This window comes from Antrostomus carolinensis, unplaced genomic scaffold (genome assembly GCF_000700745.2).
Source record: "Antrostomus carolinensis isolate BGI_N321 unplaced genomic scaffold, ASM70074v2 scaffold19036, whole genome shotgun sequence".
Taxonomy (NCBI): domain Eukaryota; kingdom Metazoa; phylum Chordata; class Aves; order Caprimulgiformes; family Caprimulgidae; genus Antrostomus; species Antrostomus carolinensis.
The window spans coordinates 1-26571 of NW_010319984.1; the positions used below are offsets into that span (position 1 = coordinate 1).

Sequence of the window (26571 nt, forward strand, 5' to 3'; positions counted from 1 at the left end):
CACCTCTCAAGCCTGTCAGGGTCCCTCTGGAGAGACCTGGAGAGACCTTCAGAATAAAGGCTGAAGGATTGGAACAAGCACAACTAGTTTTGTCATAGCTTTTGTGTTTTGCTACAAGTCTTACTTCTCCTATTAACAGCAAGAACTGAGATATATGAAAAATATTAACTTCAAAGATTTACAAAGCTTTTGAATCCAATAATAAGAATTGGCAGAAAATCACCAGGCTAGTCAAAATGACTGCGTGTATGTGGACCACAGTTAGGCATATTAACAATCCATTTTAGTCATACTGTTACTATGCATACCCCTGAATTTGAGATAGGGTTCACTAATTTTTTACATTTGAGAATTATTTCAGAACTGTTTCCTCCACACTCTTTTAACATAAAAATAAGATTATAAAATTGCAGAGTCTTTCCTATATTAAGTAATGTGGAGAAAATGAGTTCCCAGTAATCAAGAAGAACTCTCATGGTTAAGTTGAAGGAGACTTCTTCATCAGACTTGTGTTTTCTGAAACTGAGTGATCTCGAAGATGGCCCATGTACAAATTGTAGAGAAAACTTTGCTGAAACAGTTGGTCTCCAGTAGTGCCATCTTTGCTTTTAGTAGAAGCTCAGATTGTTTGAGCAAGTTCCAGCATGACCCAGGCAATTTTCTTCCATCTTGCTATTCACCAAGCTGATCTGCAGAAGCTTAAAGCATCTATGGTTGCACCAAGTGTCCAGCCGCTCCCTGCTGAGCAGAAATGAAAGGGTGCTGTGCTTGGCCTTTTGTTCCTGAGTGCTTGGGCACACAGGCTGGGGCTAAGTCCGAGGTTATGGGCACACAGTGCAGGAGAAGGGCATGCTTGGGCTTGAGCCTAGGCTCAACTTTGTCTTTGATCAACAGTGCCATCATAAGCAAAGTATCAGAGTTTTACAGAACTACCAAGATCTGAGAGAACCAGACAAGTAGCATGCCCAGAGAAATAGGCTCTTGGTTCTCTGTTTCATTAACATACTCTAATTTTTCTTACTCCTAATCATCCAAGGTCTATATAAACTTTAGTTAGTTAATTGTTTTCTTCTGTTGTAATGTCAATACAGTTATAATAATTAAAACTGGGTGCATTTTTTTAGATGAATGCATATATAACAGCACAGTCCATGCAAGTGGAGGGCCCAAGGAGTGACTGTTTTTTCCCAGTGGGATAGTTTCTGTACATACTATTCATCATTTGGATCTCATAGACTGTTTTAAATGAGGTGACAAGGACAGAGCAATGTGATGTGTCAGACTTTCTCTACCTTATGACACAAAACAGCTCAATTTTAATTTTTTATTTTTTTTTATCTTGCAGGGTTCTTACTAATATTGTTGCTAAGTGCCATGAAGAACAACTAGACAACTGCATTAATTCTTATGTGACGGTATGATTGCTGTTATACTGTTACCTGGTTTATGGGGGGGTTTTGGTTTTGGTGGGGCTTTTTCCTGTTTACTCTTAGCTGCACTTGTTTGTAGTTTTCTCTGCATTTTCATCATAGCTTTCTGCCCCTAGTAGGCTAGGTGACTGGTTAGGAAACGTATGTAAGATTTGGAAGAGGCTAAGTCAATTCCTCTCCTCTGCCATAAGTTTCTTGTGTAACCTTGAACAAATTACACTGCCTCTCTGTACTTTAAGGGCATCCTGTAGAGCAGGGACATGCCATGGAGTGTCCTCCACCAAATTCTGCTGCATCCTGGCTCGCAACCTTACTTGGTTGAGAAGAACAAAGGGCTGCTCATGTTTCCTCTGCATGATGTAGCTTTCTTTCCATAGGACACCAAGTTCAGCAAGCACAGGAGGAGGAAGCTACAGTGTACTCTTAAAGGGTACTGGGATGTGGGAGGGACAGTTCCCCATAGTCAGCTGATGACTGGAGCTTACATTTTAGAAGCAAGACCTAGTGCAACTGCACTTCTGCTGAGCTTCTAGGAGCATAGGCTTAGCATTAGTCTTTGTGAAATGGTGTTAAACTGAGAATTTCCCACCCTGCACAGTTTGAGAGGAGGAAAGGGGGATGAAAAATCATGAAACTTCAGCTAGGTAGATACCAGTGGGTATTAACACTTCTTCTGGTTAATAACTTTTAGAAATTGCAATAGACACCTATTGCAGCTAAATATCTGAAATAACGGGTGTTCATTAGGCCACGCCAAAAGCCCATTTAGCTTGTTTTCCCATTTCCAGCAGCAGTTAAAAGCCAATAGCTGTTAATCTCTTTTATCCATCTATAAGGAAATTAATACCTACTTTAGAAATGCTGTTTTGGGAATAAGTAAGTTGAGAATTATGAGTCACTCGGATGCAATAATAATGTAAAATTTCACTGACTTAAATAACTGGACCCAGAAGTGTCAAACTGCACAAGGAGAAGCTTATGGTATCTGCTGTGGAAACAAGGCTGAATATTAATAAGATATTTTCAAGTGATATTCCTTTCTTTTACCTACCTGGTTAAATTTAAAAGGTATTTCAGCCCAACTGATGTACTGGCAGAGCTCTTGCTTTAGGGAAGGGAGTAATGGATCTCGGTACCAAATGATGTTAAAATACTTAAAATGTTGAATAACACTCATACTAGATCTATGAGTTCTGAGCAACTTCACAGATAAATTCCTCTCTTGAGGGCTTGATTTCTAAAAGGGATATAGTTTTCCCCTTCTATCAGCTCCAGAGGGTGCTCTACACCTTTCAGGATGAAGAGTTGTTACCAGCTCTGACTAGCTGTTGCCACTGGAAGAAAGGGGCAAGTGAAAGGTGGCCCTGACTAGGTGGGTGTAAAACCCTCCATAGTCCCTCTGCTTGCATATTCTTTTATTCCCCCTGGCAAGATGGCTTGAAAGGCAGTTTAGAGGTGTCAGGATCCCGTGCTCTGTTGAAAAAATAAATCATAGCAGATTTTTAATCAGAAATTCCTCTGGGTTCACGTGAAGGTGAAATCAACAGGAAGTCGTGTTTAAAACTGGGATTTTGTAGGGGAGTGGTGTTGTGCTGTTACTGCTAGGGGAAATAAACTTTATGTGAGAGTATTGTTCAGTCAGGATATTTTGGCAGCAAAGATTGTCAGCTGTTAGCAGTGTATAAATTATTTATCTTCTCCTACTGAGGATTTCATATTTGTTTTAATGTACATTTTAATAATTTTTATTTTTCCTTTCTTCTTCAGTATGTGTTCAGGTCCAAATCATTTGAAGAAAGGACTGTTCATGAGGAGCTGGCCAAGAATATGACTGGTCTTCTGAAGTTAAATGACCAAGTAACAGTGAAACAGGTTTTAAAGGTGAATAATAGCTTGAATTAGCACTTTTGTAGTTTTACTACTGGTTTTCTGCCTAAAACTCACTTGTTGCATCTCTTTCTCCTCTCCTCTTTCCTGGTATGAGCTTTGCACAAATCACATCCTGCAGTGATTCAACAGAACAGACTTGGCAGACTTGCTACAGCATAACATGTTTCTCAGGATGATGTGCTTTGCATAATAAAATTCCTCCTGTCTTTTACAGCTCAGTCTGAGTTGGAAACCTAATTCTTATACAATATGATGTGAGCAATTACTTTTAGGATACTTTTTTTTCATGTCTATTTTGGAAGATGCTGGGAGAATATTAATCTGAAAGTAAGACATTTGTATCTGATTTCAGCTGCTACCTTTGATTGACAGGGAACAAAATGAGAATGATTGAGGTTTCTTATATCAAACCAGGTCTGCAAAGTTCATACATGTGCAAGCTCCATCACTGAGGTTGTTGGTTATGGTAAAAGAACTAGCCAGTCCAGCTCAGGAGTTTCCAGTGGCAAAAATATGTTCAACTGTTTATAGGGTCAGCCAGTTCCTATTTCCTGTGCTAAGCCACTGGAATATCAAAAATAGGCTGAAAAAAAGCAGAAAAGCCGGCCTGCAGGAAACCTAGGCCTTGCAAAAGTACTTGTGGTTGGGCTTGTTGTGGGGGTTTTTTTGCAATTTGTAAGCTTTTTGAGTGTATTTGTTTCACTTATCTCCTGAGATGTCTTCTGATATATGTGAGGATATCTTTTTCACTTTTATGAACGGTATTTGAAGAATGATTCTGTTTATCTTTTGAACAAATCTTATTTTATTAAGATTAATTAATTAATTAATTAATCTTATTAACCATCTTATTTTGGGACAAATTATCAATCTGTTGGGACTAACAAAGCAGTTTATTCTCAGCTTCTGTTCTCTGAGGTTCTCTGCATCATACAGTTTTGCCAGTTACCTGCAAACAAACAATGAAGACAGTGCTCAGCAAGAACGGAAGGATTGTAGGAGTGGTGTTTGCGGGCACCCTGTTGCACAAAGCCACAGTGACAAAGTACCTGAGATGGCTTCAGCTCTCTAAAGGACATGATCCAGTGTTACTCAGATACATGGCACTTAGGCTCTTCAGTTTGTTTGTCATGTAGAGCTTATCGTTGTGCATTACTGAGAAATGTAATCCATCTATAAGGAATGGTAATGCATTGTAAAGTATTTATCAGATAATAATTTTTCCTAATCTCTTTTTTCTTTCTTTTGAACAGCATTCCTGGTTCTTCTTTGCAGTTATCTTAAAATCAATGGCACAGCATTTGGTTGATACAAACAAAACAAAGGCAAGTATATATGTGATCTCAATTAAGTAGGCAATCAGTCCCTTAGGGAAAATATAAAACGCAGAATCCTGGGAAATACACATACTTGGACTTTTCTTCTTGACTGGTCAAAAAAAAGAAACACTGTTATACTTTGTAAAATACTGGTTTTACCCATAAAAACATTATATTACCTGCTAAGTGCAAACCTATTCTTGCTTGTACAGAAGTGGTGGGCCAAAAATACAGTTGTATCAGCTTTGTAATGGCAGGGTTAGAATGGAGTGAAAATTCTCTAATTTCTGCTGGTTACCAACAGGTGATTATGCCAGACAGCACATAAATGATCTAGAACTCTGCTTTGAGCAGACCTTACAGAGCTGGCAATCAGTGCTTTCACCTCTTTTCTGCCTGATTATCAAAGATGCTCTTAATGTATTTGTGCTAGAATCTGAGGATAAGATTTCCCCATCTTCTATGGGGTTTATACTCGGAATAGACCCATGAAACTCTAGGAATGTTTTTCTTCCCTCTTGAATGACCTGTGTTTTATTGTTTTTATTCTTGGCCTGAATGTATTTTCAGGTTTAATGTGCAACATCGTACACTCTCAGGTGATGATCTATTCCCTGCTTAGGTTTCTCGAACTCAGAGGTTTCCAGAATCATTTCAAACTGAGCTGGATACACTTGTGATGGTCTTAGCAGACCATGTTGTTTGGAAGTACAAAGATGCTCTTGAAGAAACCAGGAATGCAAACTACAGCACTGCCAAATTTCTCAAGGTGAGATGTTCTGTCATTGCGGCATATGCTCTTATTTCCTCATATTAATGCAAACTTGAGACTATTCTAGTCTAGTCAAAGAGAGTAAAGACAGTTCTGAGTGAATGATGCCTCAGTTTCCCAGTGTAGTGTTGACCTATAGTTCAGTTTTCCTGTGCCCTTGGGTCTTTGAGAATACAAAAGCTTTATCTAACTCTACTTTAAAGCAGTTCTGATTCTTTAAATATCTATTCTCTAAAACAGCCCAAGTTTTCAAATTTTGTGGATTCTTACATTACATTCAAGTGAGTAAAACATTTGGTGAGGAATGAAACCATAGTCACAGTTGAGCTGGTATTTTTTATTTAAATACTATAGCTCTGAATGACTATGGATGGATTAATATTTCCTAATCACAACCAGAGTGGGCAGCTTTTACAAACGAGAATAATTGCAAGTATTTTAACTCTATATTGCAAGTATTTTAACCCTTTCATTTACCAAATATTAGAATATACATGCATGCTTTGGAAAAGCCACTAAAAGCGGTTGCATTTTATCATTTTGTCCTAATATTTCTCAATCCTTTTTTGTTTTCCCAGCACTGAATTAGCTGTGGAGCATGGGCAACTTGCCATGCAGTAAGTTGTGTGGCCAGATGCTTAATCTAGATTTAAAGTGGACTCACACCCCTCCCTTTCCATTAATGCAGTGACATACATTAATGATGTACAGAACACTGTATATAGTACACACTGAAACCCAGGCTCAAATCTTATGATAAAGTGAAGCACAGCATTAAAAGAGAGCGGTGTTTCAGCAATAAAATATTCCAGTGATGTTATAAGGAAGACAACCACAAACTGAAGGTAGATTTTTCTCCTTTCATACATAGGTGGAATAAATTATAAACTTACTGTCCACTGTGTTGACATCCATTGCCGATGCAATATGGAAGTCCTGGTTGCTGTAGGCATATTGATGTTAAGCTGTATCTATCCGTAGTGTTACATCATTTGGAAGATGATGCTGGTTTGAGGCAGGAGCATAGATGGAGGGGCTTACTCAGGAGCTGTCTGGTGTTGCATCTGTGGAGATGTTGCAGATTTGCATGCTATTTCTGTGTGTTGCTCTGCTGAATTCAGAAGACAGTAATGTTGTGTTATATGATACAGCATGTGTTTAGATGAGATATTAGGAAGAAATTTTTTACTGTGAGGGTGGTGAGACGCTGGAACAGCTTGTCCAAAGAAGTTGTGAATGCTTCTTCCCTGGAAGTGTTCAAGGCCATGATTCTATGATATGGCTGTGTTTTAATTTCTTTTAGAATCTACTTTGCCAGAAAGAATTCCATAGGTTAGAGATAATATGGCTTTCTCCAGGCTGGGATTGCAGCAGCCTTGTTTGACTGCTGTGTGGCAGAAGGCTCGGAGCTTTTCTAGTTTTGCATAGTTCAGGAACACCAGAAAAGGGGGGAGTTAAAGATTGCATTCCTTATCTGGTAGGCTGACTCTGCAAGGAAAAAATGTTAGTAACTGTAGCACCAAGGCTCTGAAAAACCTTTACACCTTCGGGCTATTTAGCCCCATCAGCCAGCAAGAGCAGTGTTCTCATCGTAAAGTAAGGTAGTGACATATTTCTTCCAGAGAGATAATGTAGCTCATAGACAGAGAGTATTGTGGCTGGATTGATTCCTCAAGAGTCACTGCTCTGTCACTGAAGGAGATATTCAGGTCAGCTCCCATCACGCACCACCTCTAGTGATTGAGTGTTGCAGTACATGAATGACTTTGATTAGATAAGCTTTTTCCTAGTGCTCTGTTCACTGTGATAGTTATTTTAGACTGTAGACACAGTGAAAATGAAAAGTTTGATCAATTTATTATTACTGAGAATACATTTTAAAATGAAGATAGATTTACCAGTTCCCTGGTTTTCCTTGCCCTGCTGTAAGATTAACTCGACCTGCGCGGATGATTCAAGTTTATAGGTGACACAAGGCAAACAGCCAGGTAAGTGAGGGCATGTACTGCTTTTTTGTCTGTAAAATAATTCTTTTTTCCCCCCCTTTCTTAGCGCTCTTTTACATTTATGGATCGTGGATTTGTTTTCAAGATGGTCAACAATTATATAAGTATGTTTGGAACAGGAGATAGCAAGGTATAGTTTTGATTTATTTTTTTTTTTTGCTTGTTTTTGTTTTTTCCAAAGTGACTCACTATCAGAATATTTTTATATTGAAACTATTTACAATCTACTTTGTGTCTTCATGCTCAGAACTCAAGTGATTGAAAACATTTACTGTAAATATGTATTAAAACCTCTTGGTTTTGAACCATCTATCTCCTTTTCTAAGAGTAAATAGCCATCTCCAAACAACTACTCACTGAGCCCTGCAAGAGAGGACTCTGCAAAGGTTGCTCAGACAAAAGCGTGCAAAAGGCTGACCCATCAGAAATTCTTTGAATTTAAATTTTGATTCTTTGTAGAGTACGCTTGTGGTTTGGTCTATAAATATCAGCAGCAAATGGCAGTAATTTTCTTTGAGGAGATTAAAGTAAGTGTAAACTCAAGTGAGAATGTAATATCTCAGTTACTTTGAATGGGTGGTAATGCTCCTACCTCACTGATGCAAGAAAGCCAATCTGTTCCAAATTAGTTTGTGCTTGCTATGAGGAAAATTCCCTGCAGCCTGAATTTCTTCTATAATACCTGTAATAGTCAGTGATGTAGTTTGAACAATAAATTTCAAACTGCAAGAGGTCCCCAAATTATTCTGCTTGACTCCTTTACTCTTCCATTAGGATGATTCACAGGCTTTTTCTCTTCCCTGACTGGGTTTCATACTGGAGCTATCATACTGGAGCGGTACAAGATGATAGATAACAGAATGTGTTCAAACTATAGGCTTTGAATGACTCATCTTTCCCAAAAAGCTTACAGAACTTTTGTCCATTAACTTTTTGTAATTCTTTAGTGATGAACTGGGCATTTGTAGCTAATGAGTGAGGTTACTCCAGGTCTGTTTTGCTTTTTACTAAAGCCATCTTCATACTGCACTCGGGTCTTTCACCTAATCTCTGGAACAGTTGTAGAATCAAGTCTCCTGATATTAATGTTATAGCCTGAAGCCTGTAATTCTGTAAATAATATTCTGCAATCTGAAAATTGTTTCCACATTTCAAATTTCCCTAAATACATTCAACCACAAAAGCAGATTTTTAATTTAAAAAGGCAATTAATGACCAGTGGAAAAACCTGAGCCCAGTGTGCAGAGCAGAACTTAGCACCTCCTTGGCAGTAAGTGCGTGCGCGTTGCCAGCCACCCAGCATCCCTCCAGAACCATCTGCCAGGATGCGTGGAAGCAGGATCCCTGCAGACCTGAGACAGATGTACCATGGGAACAGGCTTTGCAATACTTGAAATCAATATCCACAAAATAAAATCAGAGATTTCTGACCTCAAGGAGAGAGAGGCCTTGCACTGTTCCCATTTTCAGTCAGACACATAAGTAAGAGTCAGTCATTTAAACGTGCTGCAGGATTTCTTTCTGTGTCTTTTGCTTCTGTAACTGGATTGTTTATGTATCAAAAAGATGATACTGCAATCTGACCTCTAGCTTCAGAAAATAGAACAGTGTGTATTGCTGCTTGAATAACTAGTTTATGGGTATATCAGTCTATAACATTGCAGTTTGAATGTATTGTAATTGTGAGTGAAGCACCATCATTTCTGTCCCACGGAAATATCCCTCACAGAATTCTGTATTTTGACATTTAAAAATTGTTTTGAGAAATATTTATTCAAAAGTTGAAATATCTCATTAGAACGCAGTTCATTGTTGTTTTCCCTCAAAATGTCACAGTTCCTCTTGGGAAACACATTTCAGGTGCTTCATTTCTTTATTTGCTGTTAGACCTGAATCGCATGTCCAGCTGTATTCCTGGTGAGGTACTACAGTGCAATAAAGCATTTCAGGGGAAAATTCCCCACTATCCGCTGCTCAGTAGACTCTGAAGAGTGCATATTCCCAGTATCCTAGCCTGACGATGGCAGCAGAAAGGCTACAACTTAATTTTAGGGACTGACAGACTTAAACACAGGGCATAAATAAAAGACCTTTACAAGTACTTACTAATGCTAGGGCAAATGTTTGAGCTGGATCAGTGCAGTGTCGTATTGGTAGTCCTGAATGACTGCTTTCTACCACTAAGAACAGTGAAAATGGAAAGAAAAATTTATTACTGGATGTCATGTATTATCTTTATATCTCAGTGGCACACCAATTATAGTAGAAATTATAAATTCTTCACGTAGTTGCAAGGCTCCACAAAAGATCATGGATGGCTTCTTGGGAGAGAGATTTTAAGGAAATAATACCACAATTATATAGTACCCAAATCCCTTGGAGCTTGAACTCACTGGCATCAATAGAGGAAGTTTTCACCACTATAAATAAGTTTTGGATCTGGCCTGTGTGTCTGAAACTTTGTATTTGTGGAGGGGAAGAGAGGGAGGGGAAAAAAAAATATAAGAAAGGCATAATAAATATGACCCAAATATGTGTGAACCAGAGAAGATATTTCACTATGATTATATACTGTAGTATATACCACCAAAAGACCTAGTGTAGCTTTAAATATACCTTAAATGTTTAGCTTGGATCAAGCTTATATTTGTCAGTACATCTTCAATGAAAAATGGTAGTCAAAAAGCTTGTTTGACTGTGACAAGTTCATTTGATAACAGAGACAAAAACCAAATGTTTATCATTCATGCAGCTTGGCATAACAAGCTGTAAGGTTTCATTGTTGGGTGTGAGTATGAATTTTGAGGTAGAAATAAATAGTAGTGCAGCTCTATCTTACCATTTTCCCTGTTTTAATGTGAACGGAGCTATTGCCTGTTTTGATTTTCAGACTTTACATCAGTTCAAATTTGACTTTCTCCAAGAAGTCTGTCACCATGAGCACTTTATCCCTCTGTGCCTGCCCATACGGTCTTCAAACATTCCTGGTAAGATGCCACCCTAAAAGGGTTTCTGTACAACAGCAAATTATCGTGGGATTCAAAGAGCAGATAACAGTTGACTCTCTGAAGTATCATGTCTGCACATCAGGCATAGAGGCTCCAGGTGGCTTTTCAGGTGTGGTACTTAAGCAGTGTGATAAAAATTAACATCATTTCAGTCTGCCTGTAAATAAATGCAATCCCTGACATTGCAGTTAGGCAGTGGGAGGTGACTCTTTCACTGGAAGTTTTGAGGTGGATGAACTGGACTGTTTTTGAGGACTAATGACTAAAGCTGTCATAGCCTTGGGAGGTGGTGAGCGAGGGAAGGGGTTGAACAGGTACAGCAGGAAGGGAAGAAGCTGAGGCAGTGATAAGGGCATTATGAAACTCCACTATTTGGGAACTGGCTTTCCTGCTCCTGTTGGAAGTATGACTTGTCCACGTGACAGCTCCTCCTTTTACAGGAAGATCTGAGCTGGGCATGCAGCAGGAGTTTGGAGACATCTCTCACATACTCAGCTGTTGGTACTTTTACCTCCGGAGTATCTCTAGGACTGGCAGGCAGGTCCCATGCAATAGCCCTTTTCTCCCAAGTGCATTTGAACTTCACCTGGTCACCACATACTGCAGCGTTTTACCCGGAGCAGTGAGGCAAGAGAGACAGGCAATACCATGTGTAACCCATGTTTTGCAGAGAAGCATGAACAGGTTTTGCCTGTGCTCTACCACAGGAGTGAATCCACCCTGCCCGTGCCCCAAAGCCAGCAGCCACCACGCATTCCATCTCGGGCATGGAAATCTGTTATTTCAAACCTAATTTTGTGGCCAATGCCCAGTACTGGGTGCTTTTCCTCTTGGTTTCAAAGACACTGGGAGTTCAGCCCTGGGCACAATTCCCAGTTCTGACAGTTTTTCATGGTCTCTGGGGAGTTCACTTGGGATGTGGTCCTATAAGATGGTGAGAGAGGAAGGTACCTTCCAGTGGAAGGCAGAATCATCTCTCTATGCAGCATCTCTCAAACTATGGGCCCTTGTCTCCGTTTTGCTTCAGTTTTCAGCGCCAAGAAGTGAGTTCAGTTCTGACACTCGTACCTTTCCTTAATAGTAGAAGCTGTTTCATTCAAATTTGAGTAATTTTTTTAAAAAAAGATACAAAGAAAATACATATTTTACACTTAATAAGTAAAAAAATACTTTTTTTTTCCTATTTTTGTTTTATATTTATGAAAAAATGAAGACCCTGTGACGCCTTCAGAATCAACACAGGAATATCGAACGTCAGGTATGAACAAAATGACCATGTAAGAAGTAAGCAGAATTTTGCATCAAGATCTTTAAGATTTACTTTGACCACTGAACTGTGGCAAATTTAGGCAAAAATTATTTACCATTTTCAAAAATGGAATTAGTCTGGATCTATGTGTTTTAGAACTTCTAGCTAGAATATGGGAACAACAGTTTGGACTCTGTGCCTCAAAGAAGTGATTAGTCTTATGTGCAGAACATCTGAGATTCTCATATGGGAATATATATAAAAATTGGGTTTTTATTATTAAATTGTAAAAACTGCATTATTTCAAGAAATAATATTAGATTAATGCATTCTAGCAATTGAGGGAGCAGAATGGGGCAGCCAGATCAGAAACTCGATGTTTAACTGTGGATTAAATCAATAAAATTTACTGGAAAATTTTGGCAAATGGGGGAATATGTAACCTATATATTAATTTAAGCATTCTCATCTGTTCTGTTCCAAGATATTCCAGAGTACACACTGACCAATGAATTTTGCCGTAAACATTTTCTAATTGGAGTCCTGCTGCGGGAGGTTGGTTTTGCCTTGCAAGAAGACCAGGACATTAGGCACTTAGCTTTGGCTGTGCTTAAAAACTTAATGGCAAAGCATTCATTTGACGATCGATACACAGAGCCGGTAAAGAAACAATTTGTTCTTTTATATTTGCTTGTTCGTACAGTCACTAAATGTATATGAAACTTCCTTTGCCACTAGTATACGTTAATTAGTTTCTTCAGGGTTATGTTTTATCTTCTGTCTTTTAGGCAAAACAGGCACAAATAGCAAACCTGTACATGCCACTCTATGGAATGCTTTTGGACAATATGCCAAGGATTTATATGAAGGATATGTTCCTTTTCAATATCAATACTTCCAATCAGGTAATTCATGTGATTTTTCAGAACACTGAAACGATCAAACTGAGGTCTGACCTAGTCAATCAGGTGAGAAGAGGTCCAAGTTTATGCTGGTCACAAATTAGCCAACAAAATGCAGTTCTGGAAATGCTGATTTGTTTAGACCCGCAACATTTAATTGGGAAGATCTTGATTTGCAAAGCACCTGCAGGGCCCCAGAGTCTGTACTGGCAGGGGACAGTCTGTGGGTCTGGAACAGACCCAGGACACAGAAACTCAAAGTTAGAGGCTTGCAGCACCAGCCAGTCTGTCCGGTACAGCTGCCCTGGTGCCGCAGGCTGGGGGCTGAGGACCCTGTCCTCAAGCAGGTCCTTTGGCAGGTGGCTGGGAGACATTGTTTTAAGAAAAACTCCCATTGCCCACAGATTCTTCGTGGGGTTACCTCATGAACCCGCAAGCAGTATCACTGGTACAACAGAGGGACCATGAACTATACCAGGAGGCAGAGGGAATGCATACAAGTAGCTGAAGGAGAGTGGTACAGAAACATCATATAACAGCTTTACCACCACAGAAAATGCCTGTGTAAACTGTTCATGTGGAGGAGCATCTTTGTTTCTTAAAAGATTAGATGGATTATAAACATAGCCCTGCTTTAAAAACTAGAAACAGATTTCTGCAGGGGTGTTGTGTCTTTCAGTCCTTCCAGCAAACGAGCCTGTTCCATCTGATCATTGCTAATAGCAGTTAATGCTCCTTTCCCAATGCTGTGCTAGCATTTAAGCAGCAAACAGTTAGACTTGATCTGTCCTGTACAACCTCAATTCTGAGAGGGTTTCATATTGCAGGTAACTATTTGGCATACTATGGCAGGCCTTGATCTTTTAAGGCTGTCATGTCTAAGCATCTGAAAGTAGGTTTTCAAGCTCAGTGTCTAGGAAAAGCCTGCCAGGTCATTATGAAAGTCATGAGTGATACAATTTCCTGAAGTTTGTTCTGTTTTTTTCAAAATACAGGGATCTAGGGATGACTTGAGCACAGCTGGAGGATTTCAGAGCCAGACAGCAATGAAACATGCAAACTCTGTGGACACGTCCTTTTCCAAAGATGTTCTGAACTCTATAGCAGGTATAAATGACAGATTGAACACACACACAGGTAGATTTCTGTGTATCTCATTCCATCGTGCTTTCTGCTGAGTATTCATGGAGGATATCATTAACCCATTTTATACAATATTTGGGGAAACATGATATGCAATGTTTCTCTTCCCTTTGAGTGTTTTCAGATTGATTTTTATTTCTCTTGTGAAGCTGCTCTTCTTCCACTGCTTCACTTACTCTCCTGCTTTGGAACGATGCCAGTATCCAGGGACTCACAAATCCCTGTGCGTGAGTCCATTCTTGTAGTCTCTACCTGACTTAAGAATAGTTCCAATGTTTCTCCCGAAAACTCCTGAAGTCTCTTGAAGGCAAGTATTCTTAGTTTTTTCCAGGCTTAATGGAAGGGTAGAAACACAACTTACTTTGTTCACTTCCTCCAAACCCCATTTCAGAATTCAGGGAAGTGCATGGGCATCTTTCCACTGATTTTTGTGGCTTTGGGTCAGGCCTTATGGAATGCAATAGGCCATTTCAGTGCCATGAGTAATGGCAAACTGAATCATTTTACTTCAACTTGTTGCATGTTTTCAGTACTAAACATACCCATCGATAGCTTTGCTATTGGAAGTTCAAAGCACTGGGGTGTCAATCCAGCATGTGACACATTTTAAGTTTTCCATTTTTCTTGTTAGTTTTTGTATCCATAAATGTTTTAGTTTAGCATGTTTGCTATGACTTTCATTTACAGCCTTTTCATCAATAGCTATCTCTGCAGCAAACCATGCTGACTCCAGAGCTTCCTTAGCAAGTCTTGAATCTAACCCAAGTACCAATGAAAAAAACAGTGAGAGAACTGACACGTGTGAAAAGGTACATGTGCAAATATTGAAAACAGTTGCTAGATGTGTAAACCTGTCACTATACTTAACAAGGCCCTTTGCTGTCAATTCAACAGATCATGAGACCTTTGTCTTTAATTGGATCAACTCTTCGTTTTGACAAGTTGGATCAAGCTGAGACTAGAAGCCTTCTCATGTGTTTCCTTCACATTATGAAAACCATTTCGGAAGGTAAGAAAATGTGCACTCGCTCATTTAGGTTGTTGTGAAATACTGTGAATGCTGAATCCAAACAAACATTAAATTAGAATCATTATCAGCGTATTTTACAGACTTTGGGTCAAGTGTAATTCCCTGTAACAGACACATAATATATTTTAATATCTCCCTTTAGACTCACTGATTTCCTACTGGTTGCGAGCACCGTTCTCAGAAATAACAGACTTTTTCAGCATTTTAGAGTAAGTTCACTTTGTGGTTTGTTGATTTTATGTTAAAAGATGCTGTTCTCAAGTAACTGCTGCAAATAATTTCTCTTTGGGTTTGTCCACCTAGTGGAATAGGCTGAGATAAATCTTATATCTTAGATTATTTTGCCATTATTTTCTGAAGTCATAATGAGACATTACTAATAAAATCCATATCCTCCAATATGTTGGCCATTTCAATGAGCAGGGGGCATAATGCTTTGGGTGTTCCTCCTAAAACAGATTTTCCTAGTAGTTTCCCCATCTGGGGTTGAGATTCTATTTTTCCCTTGAGAAAATAAAAGTATTTAGCTCCCCAAAACTTCCAAACCATAAGGAAAGCCACGTAGGATTACCTACTTTTCACATCTCCAAGGTGGCTTGCTCAATCCAATCTATGCCTGTCTGTAGAATCCACACAGGTAGCTGTTTTCAGAATTTCCTCACCATCTTGTAAGTGAAATGCGAGTTATTTAACTCCAGCTGGTGAAGCAGCAATGCTTTTGCAGCCAAGTCTTCACCTCCTTCTCACCAAGCTGGAATCTTCAACCATGAAGAAAGGAAACATGGGTGTGGTGCCACATCTTGTTCATCCCTAGGCTGGGAACTCCTGCATTATATTCTGTTTGCTTACTAGGAGGTTCATATACCACAAGTATCTTTGAGGCACTAAGATTTAGCATTTTTTTCGGAATTAGGAAGCCACTAATAGACATAAAATGTGTTGTTCTGTCTTTCAGGGTTTGTCTGCAAAATTTCAGATATCTAGGAAAACGCAATATTGTAAGGTAATTCTCTAGTTATTGACTGTATGTTACAGTATTTAAATGTTACTGCGTTACATTAGGTTTAAATGGGGTTAACAGTGTATCCTTCAGTTTTCTCCTGAAAACAGCAGTCTGACATACTGAAGCCAATGTATGCTTCATTTTTAATTTTATGCAAACAACGTTACTGTGATGGTCGGGACATCTGAGTATATACCTGGTGTAAAAGATGAATTGCATGTGATGATGTGATAACCACTGTTGCATTTATAATCCAAAATACTGGGCCATTCTCAATCATATTTCTCTGCATACGTCAAACAAAGGAACGTGAACACAATTTTCCGTCCATATAATGGAAAGAATAGTTTTAATGGGCATAGATAAATGTTTCACAGCAATTAAAGAATTCTTCTATTTCTACCAACTCTCTGAAAAAGCATGAGATTGTGTTCCAGCTGTGAAATGTGCACTTTGTCTCAGTTGATGTCTGGTTTTTAATTTAATGTTACCACTGTGAACTTGCCTATACATCATATTGTGGAAAAACAAAAGGCCACCAAATGAACCAGTTCATGGTCCGTGGCAGGTTTTCTCAGACCCGTATTTATTCTTCAGAGGCATGGCAAAATCAGTGTCACATTCCGTAGCAGATTAACAGTTATTTTCTCTTAACAGGAAAATTGCTGCTGCTTTTAAGTTTGTTCAGGCCACCCAGAATAATGGAACCCTTAAAGGTTCGAGCTCCTCTGGCCAAGCATTGGGTCTGCTCTCGCAATGGTAATGACATGTTGTATTGTTAACTCCTATGAAACCACAGCCTTTGTTGTCATCCTCCAGCCCTCGTACACTGTCATGGTGTTGACTGAAAAGAGGTTGGCACAATATTTAACACATTTTGGAGCCCCTAAAGAGATAAACCGTAAAAGAATTGAGTCCCTTTAACTTCAACTTGACTTATAAGCTGTTGTTTTCAGAAGAGTCCTTAGTTACTGTCAGTATTGTTAAGTATTGCAGAAACAGTAGCTGTTGTTTTCAGCTTAGATCCCTATTTTAAAGATAATTCAATTTTCCCCAGCCTGAAGGAATTCATAGTTCTGCAACCTTATGCTTTCATGGAATCTTACTGCTTTAGGGGTAAATATCTATGGATGCACTTAGAATGTCAGGAGATTCATTTCTCCCCAATAACTTGGTGTTGCCTAGGGGGAAATATCTAGCAACACAAAGTCAAACTTAAGGGTAGGTTTGCTTAACACCCATCTTTTTACCACCTTGCTGCTAAGTGTAGCATAGTCCTATACTGTTATGTCCATATTGCCAGTTAGAGAATCTTTCTTTCCTAGTCTTATTCTTCCTCTTCCTGGTCTAAACGTTGCAAGATTTAATTATTTTCAAGAACTGCATGGTAATACACTGCAGGTGTAGCACATCTTTAATAATCTTTTTGATCCTTTTAGGGGAAAGTGGGATCCTTTTCATGTTAATAATGTAAAACTCTAGAGAGAAAGCAAACTTTTGATTCTGTGCGTCTTGTGGTTGTATCTAAGAGCATGATGAGAAAGTCCCCCTTCCTTATGAGCTTGGATCATTGACTTTACATATAGCTAGAGTATGCTTATCATTATAAGCATGTATCTTGGAATGGAACAAAGGGGAAAAAAGATGCTTTCTCTGCCATATTTCTTTCTTTGTTCCTCTACTGTGCAGTTTTCAAGAAGCAGTACTGTTTCTTTACCCCAGCTAGAACTGGCAAGCAGCCTTTAGGAGACTGTTGTTTTGTTGCGTGTTTGCAGATGAACCAGCATGGTGGCAGCGCAGAAAATAAAGTCATGTTTGTGCTGTCTCCATGGCCTTCATGCATTACCCACTCAGAAATAAATTAAATAAAAGTGTATTTTAATAAGTGACCTGAATTTTGAAAGATGTTAAATCTTGCTGAATTCTATAGTTACAAATTCAAAATCCTTTCAAAAATTACAATAAGCATTGGTATTTTAGTTCTAAGCTTCTTTTTATAAATTAATGACATATTTGTCAGCATAAAAGAGGGTTGAAAGAACACACATATACGCATGCATGTATTTTTACTGTCGTCAGTTTGTCATCATTTTTTCCTCTCATAGAAGCTGTATTAGTTCTTTCATTAGCAGGATATGTTTTTCTTGTATTCTGAGCTAACAGAACTCATCTCAGTTTCTCTTCACCCAAAGGCAGTTTTCTAAACATCAGCCATCTGATGCTTTTATCAGTGCTTAGTGTGTTTTGTCTCCTGTGATCTCAAGAAATCACAGCACATCTTTTTGTTTTGTCCACCTCACTGACTCATTTTTCATGTTTGTTTCTCTTAAAAGTTTTGCATCAGTTTGTTTAACTTAGCCTTTGAGAAATACTGCAGAAAATTCTAACTGACATGGAAAAATTGTGTATAGGCATGATAGTTTATTCTTTATTTCTGTTTTTTTAAATGATACCTTTCAATTTCAGGATGCATTCTACTTCTAGTCATGATGGCCACAAGCATCCCAGATCTCAAACATTACCAATAATCCGTGGCAAAAATGCACTTTCTAACCCCAAACTCTTGCAGATGATAGACAGCAGCACTGCAAGTAAGTTAAAAAAATTATTTACTTCCCTCTGGAATTCTATGGGTTTTGGATCAGACTCTATACAATTAAATCTGTTTTCATGAGTGCCAGGGAAAGACAGCCTGAAGAGGAGAGCCTAAACATAAAAAGAGCTGCTAACTCTGCCTTTTTTTCAGGAGACTAAGAAATCTGAGCTTAAATTTGGTCAAAGTTCATTTAGAAACAAAATTAATTACAATAACCTGACATATTTAATTAGCCTTAATGACAAGTTATTCCCCATCTTCCCAGCATCTCTTGCATCTATGGTTATGTACCTTGCTGTACAAGCAGATGTACACTGGCTGAAATATTACATTTATTAGATCTAGCAATAAGAGTGACCTTTTCATGACAGAAGGTTCTTTCAATTATGAGATTGAAGTAATCTATCCCACTTTCCAATTAAGTTTCTCTCCTCCTTTGAGGACAAAGAGAAACAATGAAAGAATATGCTCACATCACTGGTGCAGCTGGTAAAAGTTGATTCAAATTCCCTCCCCTTTCATCTCTTGTGAGAAGTTTTCTTCAAGGTACCCCTTCAGTTAAATGTACAGTTAGGACCATTTCTACTGTGCTGAGACTTAATGACCAGATTGCAGAATTACATTGTCTTTAACTACACTCAGAAGATTGTTCGTCATCTTGCTTTTATGTATGTTGCAGGCAGCTCCAATGAAACGGACATTGTACAGTATGTGGACACAGAGGCAAATATCGCTACAGAAGTTTCCCTCACAATCCTTGACCTGTTGTGTCTTTACACTCTGAATCACCAGGTATGTTTTGCTGTTTCATTTTCTGCTTGAACCAGTGCCATGTGGGATATGTGGTCGAAGGAAGGACTGGGGAAGCAAGCACACAGAAAACTTGAAATGTCTGAAACTGCAGGATGGGAAAAGAAGATGGGCCAGTCCTCAGTGAAAGTATTTTATGGAAGGAATTGACTTGTAGCACCCCAACTGAATAGAAGGATGTGGAAGAAGAGCATCCTGCATATCCAGGGCTATGTACAGCCCTGCTCTGCATGAAAGTTTTTTGAATCTGCTAATACATCACCTTATTGGAATCATGCTTATGCCACTAGATTTCAGAGATTTTAGACAAAAGGTTTCTGAACTGGTTATCATCTGTATTTTTCCAAGTCAGCAGGTGGATCCTCTGCCTCTACGAATATTGGCCCAGATGACTTGCTGAAGGTCTCACAGCTACAGCTGTGAGCAGGCAGCTCCTTTTAGATTTGGTGTCTCCTTTCTGCCACTCTAGCCCTTAAATCTAGTGTACACCATCCACAAGCAGGAGTACAGGCATAGGAAAGTGCTGTCCTTGAAAAACTGCAAGAGAGTCTGCAGCAAGCTGGGAATGCCTCATCTACAGAGATATTACAATGAAAAAAGCATCTCCCTAGGAACACTCTGATATAAAGCCCAGTAGGTCCTTCTTCTGTTTATTCACATTAATAATCAGTGTCCCATCTTGTCTGTGAACTTTTCAGAGGCAGCTCCAGCAGTCTGATTGCCAGAATGCATTGATGAAGAAAGTCTTTGACACACACATGCTCTTTTTGCAAATCAACCAGTCAGCAGCAGCTCTCAAGCATGTCTTTGCTGCCCTACGGCTGTTTGTAGGCAAGGTAACTATGGTTTTATTCTGTTAGTCTGACCTATTAATATCTTACAGCACATGCAGCTTGAATGTACTGGTACTTTAAAAGAGTTCTGAACTTCACTGTATTAATGCTTATTCCTGACAAAGATCTTTTGATTTATTGCTGACTAAAAGTGAGAAGTTCACAATATCTGAAAAATTTGTTCTGTTTTGGAAAATGAAAAATTTACTAAGAAAATGAAACTTCTAAATAGGGAAGTAACGTCCAGGTCTGCAGTATCTGGATATGTCACTGGCTTTCACACTTTTACCACCCATGGAAGAAAGCTTGAAACCCTAGAGTCCGTGATCTTCATGGCAGATACCTGGGCTGCAGAATCCCGCAGTGAATGATTACAGCTGTCCCCAGAGGATTTAGCAGGAGAGTATTCCATACACTTCACCAAATTTCATCCAAACTAATACAGTTTTACAAATACCTTGGTTTCAACATAGAAGAGTTTTTGGACAAAAACAAACATGCTTATGTGTCAAACTGTTTGTTTGCTTGCATTGCACATATGTAAATGATCATGGGCAATGAGACACTTCGTGCTAACCACAAAGGCTGCACGATTTCCAAGTCATAGACTTAGATAAGATCCTCTTGAAACTAACCAGAATGTAGCACACAGATAACAATTGCTATGGAGAAGTGAGAATAAGCAAGGCTGGCCTGATCTCCCAGATGTTTCTATGAAATGCAGCAGTGTAGATCAGTTTAAACCATGTGGCCTCCTTCTGGTTGTTATCTCAGGGGAGAGGAGGAGGAAATCATGCTTCTCCCAGTAAAATAGCTTGAGGACATGGGGGAAATATAAAATAAACTATCCACGGACAGCTTTAAATTACATGCCAGACAGTCAGGAGTGGAAGAACTCTGTGCAATGGGGAGGATGAATAAATATCCAGGATAGCCCTTTCCATTCATCCTGTAGCTCTCAGGATTGAATTATCTCTTTGTAGTTCTGTGGGAACAGGGATCAGTCATGGTTCCTGCAGCACGACCCGAGATCTGTAGCCATATGTATGTCTTCCACCTCTCCTTGCTCTGCCTTCTACCTGCTGATAAATAGTAGGTCTGGTTTGGAGAGCCATCCTTCACTCTCTGTTGTCTCCTGCTTTTCAAACCCTTGACCACTGGAAGTTCACTGACTTTCCTACTCCAAGTATTTTCTTTATCCTGAACAGCTTTTATAGTAGTGCAGAACCCCCCACATGCTTTTCCTGGTTAGCTGTTCTGCATTCCTTGCAGATAGGCTGCTCTGCTTTTATGCTTGCTGTGTGCCAGCTGCTGTCTGGGCTGCCTGGAGGCCAGTTTGGTTGTTGCATTGCATATGGTGTTTGTGTGAAAACCTGTGTGCAGTTTTTACTTAATCTTAGTTTGCACATGGGATTATATTTAGCCGGTGGGTAATTTTTTCACTAAACCCTAGTGTGAACAAGGAGAGAGAGTTGTTTTTGCTGAAAGCTTAACAGAAAAAAGTATTGACTCAGAATAACGAGGCCTGAGAGTAGTGCTAAATGTATTCACATGGTTTTTTCAATAGTTCCCATCAGCATTCTTCCAAGGACAAGCAGATCTCTGCGGTTCATTCTGCTATGAAATCCTGAAGTGCTGTAACCATAGGTCACGTTCAACTCAGACAGAGGCATCTGCCCTTCTGTATTTTTTCATGAGAAAGAACTTTGAATTTAACAAGCAGAAATCAATAGTCAGATCCCATCTACAGGTAAGTGAAGTATGAGACCATAAGTATTTAGCTGATGTGCATTGGTTTTTATCATTATTATTTTCATGCATTGTAGCAAAGCAGTTCTTTTGGAGTCCTCAGACAGGCAGTTCTCTGCGGCAGCTTGATTTTTCTGCCAAGTCTGAAGACATTGGGCTGGATTCTCTGCTGCTCTTGAGCTGCTCGGCTCTGTTCCAGGGAGAGACAACAGCTGTGAATGTAGCTGTATAGCCAATAAATAGCCAGATAAATGGCTATTCTTGATCCACATGCATTGTTTACAGCAGTGAGAACATAGCTGATGAAGGAACTAAACAGAATCTGATAGGATAGTAAGAGAAGTGTAAACTCCAGTAACAATGTGCTTACACTGCAAAATGTAAGCAGTTACAAATATTGGAAAGATTACTCGGGGTCCTTGCATTTGTATATGTTATCCTCTTAAGAAAGGTATAAAAGTGCATCTCTGCTAGCCTGGCATACTAAAACAGGGATTAAAAACTATTAAAAACTATTCAGAAACTTTGATTTTCTTTGCTAATTGCACCCTGTGTTTGTTCCCCCCCCACCCCGAACAGCTCATCAAAGCAGTGAGCCAGTTGATAGCGGATGCAGGGATTGGCGGATCTCGTTTTCAACATTCACTTGCAATTATAAATAATTTTGCTAATGGAGACAAGCAGATGAAAGTAAGAAGCATTTTTTGTCAATCACTACCTCTTGCAAAAGGTCAACAGTTTCAGAGGAGCAAGTGTTTCAGTGAATTAAATTGCTGGCTTTTTATTAGACAGTGATTTATGCATTGATAGTGTGCCTTTTTCAGGAAGCCTGAAATTAATGAAAAAGTTTGTGACTCAGAAGCTGGATAATTGAATATAACTTTTAAAATGAAAAAGATATATTTTTATTTGAAAATTGTATTCTTTGTTATTCACAGATTATTTTGTTCATTTCCCTGATGTCAGAGAAGATATCATGCATTGTGACTAATGAAACACAATTGCAATTGACAAATAATTTTTAGTCTACAAACTGCGTCTTTAATCTGTTGAGTAAATGTGTAGCAAAAACACACATAACAGTTGGGTTTTGTAACAGCTTATTAACACACTGAAAAAGGCACTCAGCTTTTAGATTAGTTACTACTGCTATTATATTTGTTGTCTGTACTAAAGGTATTGGAAAAGGATTCCAATTTTTAATTTTTATAATTCCTATCCAAACAGTTGTCAACATGCATTTTGAATTTTTTACTTGGAGGTGATTTTCCTTCTCTGCAGGCAACTTTAGGGTATCTCCACTGAGGTTAATAATAAAGTTAGTGTAAGCAAATTGGTAGATAATTAGCATAAGTCATTTGATGTCTTATTTAATAAGATGCAGTTAGAATTGTATTTGTTTCCAAAGTCCAACTTTGATTTCCGGGCACTGCAGTCAGTCCCGCTGCTTCTGTAACACGCCCGTCTCCGTGTGATGTAGAGGAGAGAGCATTTCATTTCATTTCATTTGTCTGGATGTTTTTACTTTTAAACAAAGCGAATGAGGCAAAAATAGTTTGAAAATAGAAATGTATCTGAAAAAGAGAAACTGCAGAGTTGAGTTGAATGTGCTGAGAACAGCTGAGATGAGCAATACAAAGACTCTGTTTTAATCTTGGGCAGTGTGAGAAGGCCAGGAGCCAGACTGTGGTGCTTTATTCACTGCAGTGAAACATGCTGTGAGTGTAGTTAAGCAGGACTATCTGTAGCACACCGTGCTGTTCATCACCTGAAAGTGTCGGAGAATCCAGTTCTGGATCCAGTAAGCAACCGAGGAGCAAATGTTTCGGTTTGCTGACTTCAGCAGAGTTGCTGCTTGCAGGCAGTGGTACAGCTGACTGAATGGGATATCTAGTAGGTGCTCTGACACATCAGTAAGAAAAGTCAAGGATTTGTGTACAATGTGTAGGTACTATGGAACTGTGACTCTGCTTCAAAGCCAGCTGAATTAGGGAAAAGGAAGAAGGTCTTCCATAAGCAGAATGGTAGCTCGTTCAGGGGTGCTGCATGTGGCTCTTGGGCTGGTTTTAGTGATACATTGCTTATCTTTCCCAAAGAACGTTAATTTCCCAGCAGAGGTGAAGGATCTGACCAAACGCATCAGAACGGTTTTAATGGCCACAGCCCAGATGAAGGAGCACGAGAAAGACCCTGAGATGCTTGTGGATCTGCAGTACAGCCTAGCAAATTCATATGCCAGCACACCTGAATTGCGTAGGACATGGCTTGAAAGCATGGCCAAGATTCACGCAAGAAATGGAGATTTATCAGAGGTAATATAAATAAATTAATAGGAAATTCGTTTGTCTTCAAGCTGAGATGTTGTGATGAAAAGGGCTCTGAAAGACAGGCAACAGTAGCGTTTTAAGAGAATCATATAGCACCTCTCATAGACTTTAAATTAGAGGAAAACAGGTTTGAAAAACACCTAGAGATGTGATGTGGTCATTATCCGAATTTTCCTAATCGTGATTACCTGATACGTGCTTCAGCAAGACGTGAAAATGTCTGACGGGGAAGCTGTGGTCAGTATCGCATGAGCGCCTCGGCTGCTTAACCCTAACAGGCACAGTAGGTGTAGGGCAGACGAGGTTATGAGCAGTGCATAACTTACATAAAGGATTTTCTTCCCCCCTGCTGTGGCATAATGTGTTGTCCTTCTCATCAAAAACTAAATGAGTGATGCAAAACTCCAGTGCATAACCCAGGAATATCTTACTAAGTAATCTTAATGGTTTTCTTGAGCATATCTAAGACACCTAGTGAAATTAACACTCAAGAGGATTTCATAATTTAATCCTTATTTTCTTAAATGGTTATATTAATTTTGTCTTCCCTTTTCTGCAGCATGACTTGACAGTGATGCAAGCAGATGCTCCTTATCACATGTATGCTGTAAGTCATACAGTGTACTTTAACATATACATATGCTGTGATCTCTCATTACAGGCTGCTATGTGCTATATTCATATCGCCGCTCTCATTGCAGAGTACCTGAAAAGAAAGGGTAAGATCAAGATATTCAAAACCAACTATGTATCTGTAAACGTTATTGTTGAAAATAATTTTTGACTGTCCTGCTTTCCTTCTTTATTTATAAAGTATTGCTTTATAGCTGCTTGAATTCTTCCCAAATATTTTACTTTTAAAATATATCATAAATGCTAGTCTTAGCACTAGAACAGTGAAAGCGTGTCTTTTGAGTAAAGAGGGTTAATTAAGTGTTTAGTAAGCTAGTGCTAAAAGAGAATGCTTCACTTGTTAGTCTGTTGTTATTAAATATGCATGTATTAACACATACCGGTAGCAGTGCACTAATACCATCTTACGCTGTCATAGGTTACTGGAAAATGGAAAAGATTTGTACCTCACGTATGCTCCTGGAAGATGGTCAAGTCTCTGATAGTAATGTGTTACTAACAACTCACAATGGAGGAAGTGAGTGATCTAACCGTGCCTGTTTATGGGTCAAATAACATAATTAGGGAATCAAATTACTGTGTTCCAGTTGATCTGGAAAAATATCTACCAAAGCAAAAATATTTGTAGTGCATGTTTATGGCTGTAATAGCAAGCAAGTCATGTCGGAAACATTATACGTTACTTTACTGATGCTCTTTGGCTGGTTTGATGAATTGCTCGGAATGTCTCTGGTTAAGGGCTTTTTCAGCAAGAGAGCAGTCTGCTCTTCATCAGCAACAGAAATCCCTCTCAGGTCAATTGGTGTTTAGCACACAAATCTGCGCCCAATTCCCCGACTAGGCAAAGCTGGGAGGGCACGGGGGTGGAATTAATATCTGGTTATCCATATGTAACTTAATATAGATAAATATTTGTTTGGTTTTACTAATCTGTGATGCTTATTAGAGAAATAAAGTGCAGGCTTCTATTATTGAATGCTTCTATGCCAGTGGTTATTTAGTTTATGAAATGTGTACTTCAGAGTAATTTTCAGCATGAGATATTTTAGCAGTTCTCACAAAGAGCAATTTCTGGGGGCAAGGGCAAATATCTAAGGAAGATAAAACTGTTAGTTTTGGGAAGACCATGGTTCTCTGATACACTTGAAAGTGTCTATGGGTGAGACGAAAAAATGCATCCTTTTAGAAGGAAGCTTTCTGTGAAGAGCAATATTTTGGAGATGGATGACTAGTGGTAAAAAACTTTGCATGAATAACAGATCACAGTAGATGGAGTGAAGAACTTGTGGGTCCTTTTAAACCTACGTTGAAATGATTTTCAAAACTTGACAGAGGGAAAGGAGCCCCTCTGTCTCAATGTGTAAAGATTAGCTTTTTAATTGTGCCTTACTAGCAGTTTCCTACTTTTAAATGGAACGCAAACTGTCAGGAGTTCACTGCCTTCACTGGCAGGTTTACCTTCGCCATTAAAGAGTAGTAAAATCTTTACAGGTCAGACTCTGCCTGATCTGTAATGTGCAAGGCTTCTGTAAGTTGTTCTTTTTGCAACCATTGCACTAAGGCCCCAGCTTACCAAATATTAAATGTAAGCTCAATTTTAATCCTTGTGAGCCTGAGCTTTCTACAAGAGAGTTCCTCAGTTAGGGCTGCAGCCACTCTGCAGACCCTGGGCAGGGTGAGGAGAGCTGCTGTCAGGTGTCCTTGAGCCCAGCAAAGGCACCCTGTGCTCCAGAGCAGCTGTCTCCCCATCGGCTGCGGTGCGCCTGGGGTGGCTGTGCCCCTCTTGCTTGGGAAACCTGAGGGGTGGGATGAGTGCAGGTCCCAGCACGGGGCGTTATGTGTCTGTAGGTCAGGCCAGGGGTCACAGCACT

General features: G+C 39.2%; 1 protein-coding gene across 1 annotated transcript in view; it reads left to right on the forward strand.

Annotated features, from left to right (window-relative positions):
- Nucleotides 1–1345: 1345 nt before the first annotated feature.
- DOCK10 (dedicator of cytokinesis 10) overlaps nt 1346–26571 on the forward strand; it is a gene marked incomplete at its 5' end in the record, with an annotated part of 41295 nt that continues 16069 nt past the window's right edge. Inside the window, 23 exons of the mRNA XM_029085315.1 lie at nt 1346–1415; nt 3198–3311; nt 4574–4645; nt 5262–5408; nt 7464–7547; nt 10308–10404; nt 11639–11683; nt 12159–12334; nt 12463–12579; nt 13572–13683; nt 14407–14528; nt 14614–14728; nt 14892–14958; nt 15705–15752; nt 16410–16511; nt 18219–18343; nt 19028–19140; nt 19857–19994; nt 21559–21741; nt 22320–22430; nt 23837–24052; nt 24729–24786; nt 25119–25217. Coding sequence (XP_028941148.1) covers nt 1346–1415; nt 3198–3311; nt 4574–4645; nt 5262–5408; nt 7464–7547; nt 10308–10404; nt 11639–11683; nt 12159–12334; nt 12463–12579; nt 13572–13683; nt 14407–14528; nt 14614–14728; nt 14892–14958; nt 15705–15752; nt 16410–16511; nt 18219–18343; nt 19028–19140; nt 19857–19994; nt 21559–21741; nt 22320–22430; nt 23837–24052; nt 24729–24786; nt 25119–25217 — 2531 coding nt within the window. The remainder of the gene's footprint in view (nt 1416–3197; nt 3312–4573; nt 4646–5261; nt 5409–7463; nt 7548–10307; nt 10405–11638; nt 11684–12158; nt 12335–12462; nt 12580–13571; nt 13684–14406; nt 14529–14613; nt 14729–14891; nt 14959–15704; nt 15753–16409; nt 16512–18218; nt 18344–19027; nt 19141–19856; nt 19995–21558; nt 21742–22319; nt 22431–23836; nt 24053–24728; nt 24787–25118; nt 25218–26571) is intronic.